The 7,516-nt window shown below is 40.8% G+C and overlaps 1 protein-coding gene across 1 annotated transcript; it reads right to left on the reverse strand.

Moving 5' to 3' along the window:
• Positions 1-330: 330 nt before the first annotated feature.
• On the reverse strand, positions 331-3,981 carry gh1 (growth hormone 1). Its single transcript, XM_088342021.1, has 6 exons — positions 3,830-3,981; positions 1,898-2,034; positions 1,688-1,804; positions 792-935; positions 562-708; positions 331-489 (listed from the first exon to the last, which is right to left on the reverse strand). The coding sequence occupies exons 1-6, from the start codon at positions 3,837-3,839 to the stop codon at positions 427-429; spliced, it is 618 nt and encodes a 205-aa protein (XP_088198147.1). The 5' UTR covers positions 3,840-3,981; the 3' UTR covers positions 331-426.
• Positions 3,982-7,516: the final 3,535 nt, after the last annotated feature.

The following is a 7,516-nucleotide window of genomic DNA, read 5'->3' on the forward strand; positions in this document are numbered from 1 at the left end:
AAGAATTTAATCACATTATTTTGTGCATTGTATACAATTAATTAAAAACACTTTGAACAAAAGATGGAAGTCCGCTCCGACAATTTTGCTCAATTGGAATTGCCTGGCATCCAAATGTTTGTGCATCACACGGATCCCTTAACCACATGGAAAAAAGAATTAAGAAAATAAGAAACAATTTTGAAAATAGAATATTAGATAATGCTGCATTAATGGAAATTTGCACTTGAATTTCCAACCGTGTCATTTTGGCCATCAGTGAGAAGTAATTAGTAATCTCAGTCCTAAGAAATGTATCAAATGATTCCATTTCATAAATTGACAACTGAATGCATGAGCACAAAACGTTTATTCAATCACATTAATAATATTCCACTTGAAACTGTCAACATCTTCCAAGAAGATGCTAGCTCAGCAAGGGTGGGCCTACAGAGTACAGTTGGCCTCAGGTGAGAGTCTACATTTGGCAACCGTCAGGTAAGTCTCCACCTGCAGAAGCAATTTTCAATGCAACCATGACAATAAACACACAACCACATACTTTTTTTACAGTACACAGACCTTGTGCATGTCCTTCTTGAAACACGCCAGGAGCTCATACATGCGCCTCAAGGACTCGTCATCGGTCGCACTTTGATAATAGTTCCCGTATGGCGCCAATTCCAGAGTGGAGCTGTCAGAGAACATCTCAGCTCCATCCTGATTGGCCTGAAAAAAAAGATTCCTCATTCAAGATTAACCATGCCTCCATACATTACCGACATGAGTGTGTCCATTTTTTTTGTCTCCACCCTGATCAGCAGGAGGATTCCCATCTTCAACTCGGAGAGTTTTGAAGAAATCTGAGTTCTTGGTGCTGAACCACCAGAAAGGGAACGGCTGGGGAATTCCCATGATTCCACCAGTCGGTAGGATATGGAAAGGAGCTTGAGTACCTGAAGGATGTGAAAACAAATCACACATGTTCAGACATGTACAGTTTTATCAGATTTTGTACATTAACATTTTTTTGGGATGTCCAACTGAGTCTAAAGCGACAATAGGCAACGACGGCTTTTAAATACAATAAAAAAAGAGGTCATTATTTGATGATACAGAAGCTTGGTCCCCAACAAGCTAATAAATCATTTATGCTTATTTGTTGATGATAGAAGTCACTGTAACACATTTTTAGCAAGCCCAAGGGTTTTACGACACTGGTGTCACTCCTGTGTTTCGTGTGAACCCCCCCCCCATAAAAAGAATATTTTGAAAGCATAACACACTCAAGGCTTAAAATGGTGTCAATATCATGGTCACATTTTTCTGTTTCATCTATTTGTAATTACGTTGTATACATTTTATCAATGAAAAAAACAACACACCGAGTGTTTTGCTAAAAAAATAATTATCAAATGCCGAGCAAAAGAAAGAAAAAAAAACCCACTTCCTTCGAGTTTTTCAACGCATTTGGTTAAATTTAGTTTTTAAAAATGGGACTTATTATATAATTTTGCTTTAAATCTTTCCGATTCAAACCAATTCATGACAAGTATTGAGACACCTTATCGGCAGATACTTAAAATCAAATCCATCATTATTTTTCCTCCCAGCCCAAACAGTTGATCTAATGAAACCAGGATGAAGTTCAAGAATAATAAGCTAGTTGAGTAGCCTTGAAGAGTTAGTTGAGGATTTGAAAATCGACCGAGCTTCGTTGCGTTTCGTGTTTGTCGAGGGGACTGATGATGTAATCCGAGTTGCAGAAATCCTGGAGGAAAATCTTGTTGAGCTGACGCTGATCCTCCATCTGCAGGGAGCCCTCCTAAGAAGACAACCACCCCCCCAAAAAATAAACACACTTCTGTATAAAAGTAATGGACAAAACAGAGGCTCATTCACTCTCGGGAACACTCACAAAGTCCGTGAAGAGTCTCTGGGCTAGCAGGTGGAGATGTTGAACTCGACTCACGGCGATCGCAAAAACCCTCTGGCCGTCTGTGAGTGACTGAGAAGATACGCCGGCCAACATCGACAGCGAAAGGAAGAGAACTACTGCAAGAGACGGAAAACCACTAAATTTTTCCAAATTGTGGGTTTCGGGCACTCTGAGAAATCAAAACAGCCCAGAAGATCATCTGCTGCTCTGTGGCCGGTCTAGAGGGCGTTGCTAGATTGAGATTTAGCAAAAAAGCCATCAAAATTCGAAAGGACTCTTCCCACCCCAGTCACTACCCCTTTGACCTGTTGCCCTCTGGGAGGCGTTACGGATCCCTTAAAACAAGGACAAACAGGCTCAGATACAGCTTATTCCCAAGGGCTGTCACCACCCTAAACAAGCGCAGGAAACATATTTTGCGACTTAAATCTTTTTTTGTCTTTCCTAAATTTTATGCAAAACACAGTGAAAATATATATTTTGCGATTATTTGGGGACTTTTGTTATTGCACTATTTTTCATCGCATTATTATTACGATACACTATTCTTTTTCATTGCATTTCATTTTAGCTAGTCTCCAAGCACAAAGTGTAAATATTTTTTGCCTGTTCATCCTGATAGTGGGCAGCACGGCGGCGCAGTGGTTAGCGCGTGTGTGGCACAGTTTTAAGGTCTTGGGAACCTCCTGTGTGGGTTCAAATCCAGTTGCCGGACTTACTGTGCAGAGTTTGTATGTTCTCCCCGTGCTTGCGTGGGTTTCTTCCGGGCACTCTGGTTTCCTCCCACATTCCAAAGACATGCATTTCAGGTGGATTGGCCGGTCCAAATTGTCCCTGGGTGTGAATGAGTGAGGGAGTTTGTCCCTGTGTGCCCTGCGATTGGCTGGCAACCACTTCAGGGTGTCCCCTGCCCACTGCCCGATGATTGCTGGAATGGGCTCCAGCACCCCGGCGACCCTACTGAGGATAAGCGGTGCAGCTAATGAGATGAGATGGGATATCCTGATAGTCTTTTTTTTTCTCTCCGAAATATATTTTCAGTAATGGGGCAACCTAACTATTTTTTCTCTTCCGTTACAGCGCCGTTATCCTTACTTACAGTCAAAGGCGATGTGTTACTTTGGCTGCAGAAAGCCAATGGCGGCATGCCCCCGCCGTTTTTAGATACGCTGTTTCCACTCACCTCCAGGTTGTTAACGTCATGATTTTTTTTAGGATTTTCCGTATTTACTAATGCGCTAAAACATAATGCGAATGAGGGCTGACAGCAACCGACTCGTGTTGTTTGCAAATGTCTCTATAAGTGGGCTCTTGTAAGTGACCATAGGGAACCGGCTCCCTACCAATCAACAGCAGGTTCCCTCCAAAACGCCGTTTTTCTCTTGTGATTGGTCAATATGCATTTTTGGGGAATTCTGTTTTGTTGACTTTAAATTTGTTGAGCTAAAAAAGGTTGAAACTGTTTTGTATGTTATTTTTTTTCCATGTATACGTATTCAAATAAATTTCCTTTATTTTTCAGTGTAAAATGTAAAGTTTATTACTCTTTCTTATTTTATCTCTCTTTTTCCTATGTTTTCTTTTCCCCCCATTTTTGTATTTTTTTCCCATTATTTTCCCTGTCTTTAAGTCATTTGTTGCATAATGTTAAATAATAATTGGGAATGAAGGGATTAAAGCAACAAAATCAACCTGAAGAGTTTTTAGAAACCTGAAAAAGTTGACTTTTTTAGTGAGCTGCGCTGAAAAAGCCAGTTCTCTTAAAAAAGACAGAATCCTATCTCTACAAGTAAACGCCGTGTTTCGTATCTGCTAAGAAAATAACAATAAATAATAATAATAAAGGGGCAATATTGCCAATATTTTCAAATTTAAAGTGAAGGATATGTTAAACTGGAGAAGTTGACATACCTGTGTCCATGTTTGTTCCTCTGTTTGCCTTTCAACAATGTCATAGCGTGTCCGTTTTTATAGCAGCATAATCATGATTACATGTATGAGCAAAACAAAGAGTAATCCGCTGTTCCAATGATAGCTTCACGCCACTACAATATATTAAAATGAATAGAATAAAATATAGAATCGAATAGAATATACCTTTATTGTCATTGTTACAACATGGGATATATTGTGACAACGAAATTGGACGAGGCACTCCAAGTCCACATTTTACAGTGAGGATAAGGAAACAAAGGGATAAAGGAACATAGAAGATGTTTTAATTGTGTTTGTTGTATAGGCTTTAAGGACAATTTTGTATGACAGTATTCATTTTATAATTCTAATATTGAGTATGGCAATTATATATGAGGACGTTAAGTTGCAAAGAAAAGCATTTTAGAATTTAATCAAAGGACAACGTGAATATTTCAGTGTTATGGACTATTGACTCGTCATGTATGAATGTTAATCAGCTGCCCAAGAGAAAAACAACCAACATCACGTCAGCAACGGGCTTGTCTCTTGAGCAAACCGGGACACCATCTATCCATCTGTCCGTCCATCCATCCATCCATCCATCCATCCATCCATCCATCCATTCATCCATCTTGATAAGTTCCATCAAGAACGTCGTTTGGAACTACTATGGATGCTTTTACATTACCAACAGTTATAAGAGTCCGGTAGTGATGGGTGTCTGCCTCTAAGGACATAATTAGTAAAAGGCAGAACTGTTACCCACATGCGGGATGGAACACTGCTACAGTGCCTTGAAAAAGTATTGCCTTGCTTTTCAACATATTGCCATATTTCAGGATTTTAGTTTATAGATTAAAAAATATTTTCTAAGAACCAACACCAAGAGTGACACAATCGTGAAAAGAAACCAAATGTATCCAACATTTTATATTGTGCTAACAAATAAAGAAGCTGAAAAGTAAACGTTGCAAAACAATCGGCCTCCTTTGAATTAAGGATTTGTACAAGACCCTTTTGCTGCGATCATGGGTCTCTTGGTTGCTTCTCTGATTAGTTTTCTCCTTGTTTGAGCCAAAAGTTTAGCGGGACGGCCAGGTCTTGGTGTCACGATTCTGTCTCTCTCCTGCTAATTGCCCTCACCTGCGCTCACTTTTTCAGCCCCAGCTGCCACTCGTTCCAGAATTAGCCCTCTCCCTGTTTAAGCACGACATTCTCGTTCACTCCTGGTCAGTCTGTCAGCAAACCTCAGCGCATGCAGGGCAAGCACTTTTGACTCTCGCTCCCGTTTTGATCCCGACCTCTTCCTGTATCCTGCCTGATTTTGTCCCCTGTTTCCTGTATCGATGCCCGATCCAAGCTTTGTTTTCCTGTCCCGGCTACCTGTAACTTGCCTGATTCCGTCCCCTGTTTCCGGTATCGATCCCCGACCACGCTTCGTTCTCCTGTGCCGGCTCCCCGACTCGTTCCAATCCACTATCACGCTCTGATCTCTGGCCCCGCCTGTCTGCCTCGCCATCTGTCATTGGCCGTGGGGGCTTCCTGTTCCACTTGTCCAGCGAGCAACAGATCGCTGTCTTTTCCTCTCGCCCTGATTTCCCCGATCCCTTAATAAAGCATTGTGAAAGGTTACGCATTTGGGTCCAATGCTTGTTTCGGCACTTGGTAGGTTTGCAGTGATTTTATGCTCTCTCCATTTTGATATTACTGCTTGCACAGTACTATGGAGATTTGTGAATGTGTCAAAATATTCTTAAATCCCATTCCTACTTTAAACCTTACTATAGCTTCAACCTGGACTTGCCTTGTGTGTTCTTTGGTCTTCCTTATACTGTATTTTCTCCAGTGTCTGCTTTCACAGACCTCTGAGCCCATCAAAATGCAGGTGCATTTAAACTGAGACCTAATGCCCCCTCTTTGTCATTGTTATTCATTTAGGTTGGATCATTCAGAAGTCATCAGCGAACTTCTGGGGTCAGTTTGCTGAGTTGAAAGAACAGGGGGCTAATATTTCCGCAACACTCACTTTTCAATTTTTTCTTTGTAAATATAAGATGTGCAGCACGGCGGCGCAGTGGTTAGCGCTTGTGCGGCACAGTTCATGTCATGGGAACCTGTTGTGGGTTCAAATCCAGCTCCAGACTTCCTGTGCGGAGTTTGTATGTTCTCCCCGTGCTTGCGTGGGTTTCCTCCGGGCACTCCGGTTTCCTCCCACGTTCCAAAAACATGCATTTCAGGTGAATTGGCCGGTCCAAATTGTCCCTAGGTGTGAATGAGCGAATGAGTTGTCTGTCCCTGTGTGCCCTGCGATTGGCTGGCAACCAGTTCAGGGTGTCCCCTGCCCACTGCCCGGAGATGGCTGGGATGGGCTCCAGCCCCCCGCGACCCTAATGAGGATAAGCGGTACGGCTGATGAGATGAGATGAGATATAAGATGTTGAAATACTTTGGTTCCACTTTACAATTGTGTCTCACTTGTTATCGATTCTTAGAAAATATTTTTAGTTTTTAACTTTAAGTTTGAGGCCTAAAATGTGGCAATATGACGAAAAGTTCCTGGGGGGGGGCAATACTTCTGTTAGGCACGGTATTTCCGAAAGCTAGAGCCATTATCATTTGGAAATGAAAACACCTGAGATTGGCATGCACCCAGTCAATTGCCTGATGTGAGCTGGAACCGGCTAGTGCTCCCCACGACCCTTGAGAAGATAAGCAGTTGGACTTTTTGGGATTTCTTGAGTATTACTGGCCTTTAAGAAGACAGATGACATTTTTGCCGCCTCCTAGTGATAATCAAATTTCATACATAAATCAAACAATATTGTGTTAATTAATGAGCAAAATGCATGACCCAACAATAAAATGCGCATTTAATAAAATACTCATAGGTCGAGAAAGTGCTTTCATTTTTTTCATAAAATGAGCCTCACCTTGTGGGAGTTGCCATGAATGTCCTCCATCTTGATGCTACAGTTAACTTCATAAAGCAAAAACCTCAAGAATGGCTGGACAAAAAACAAGATGTAAAATTGTGTGCTTTAATCTCTTTAAGACTCCGTCATTTGTATTCTTTCTTGTACTATGTTGCACGACACAATACAGTGACAACTAGTGGTCAAATAATATACACTGTCCCTTTAAGAAGTTACAGATGACATCCCTATGGTTACAGCCTACTATTATACGTAGCAGCGCCACCAGGAGAAAAATTATTGTACGATATCAACATGGCAGCTCAGAGTATGGCTGATACCTATACCGTTTTGATAAGAAGTCAGCAAGAATGATTCACGTTGTCTTGTTTTTTTCCCAATTTAAAATTTTAAATCTGGGACACCTAAATTCGAATTTTTATGAATACAGTTCCTTTATTTGATACTGACTTTTGACATTACCAATTTATATTCTTTAAAAGAGTTTTTTTTTATTCAAACGGGGCAGCTAAACACTTTTTTTGTTTAATACGTTAACATTTTATTTTTTGAGCTGTACTTGTCTAACAGACTACTTATATTTGTCCTATAATATATAATAGTTTTACTGTACTGTAATTTGATAAAAATATCTTAATCTGACTAATATTTAGTGCACAACACAACATAGGTTGCACATGTGTACCCCTTGCGCATCCGTGCAAAATCAAAATCACTGAATGTCATCACTTGGAGCTTATCCCCCATC

Source organism: Urocampus carinirostris, chromosome 1 (genome assembly GCF_059441175.1).
Source record: "Urocampus carinirostris isolate Australia breed hairy pipefish chromosome 1, RoL_Ucar_1.0, whole genome shotgun sequence".
Classification (NCBI taxonomy): domain Eukaryota; kingdom Metazoa; phylum Chordata; class Actinopteri; order Syngnathiformes; family Syngnathidae; genus Urocampus; species Urocampus carinirostris.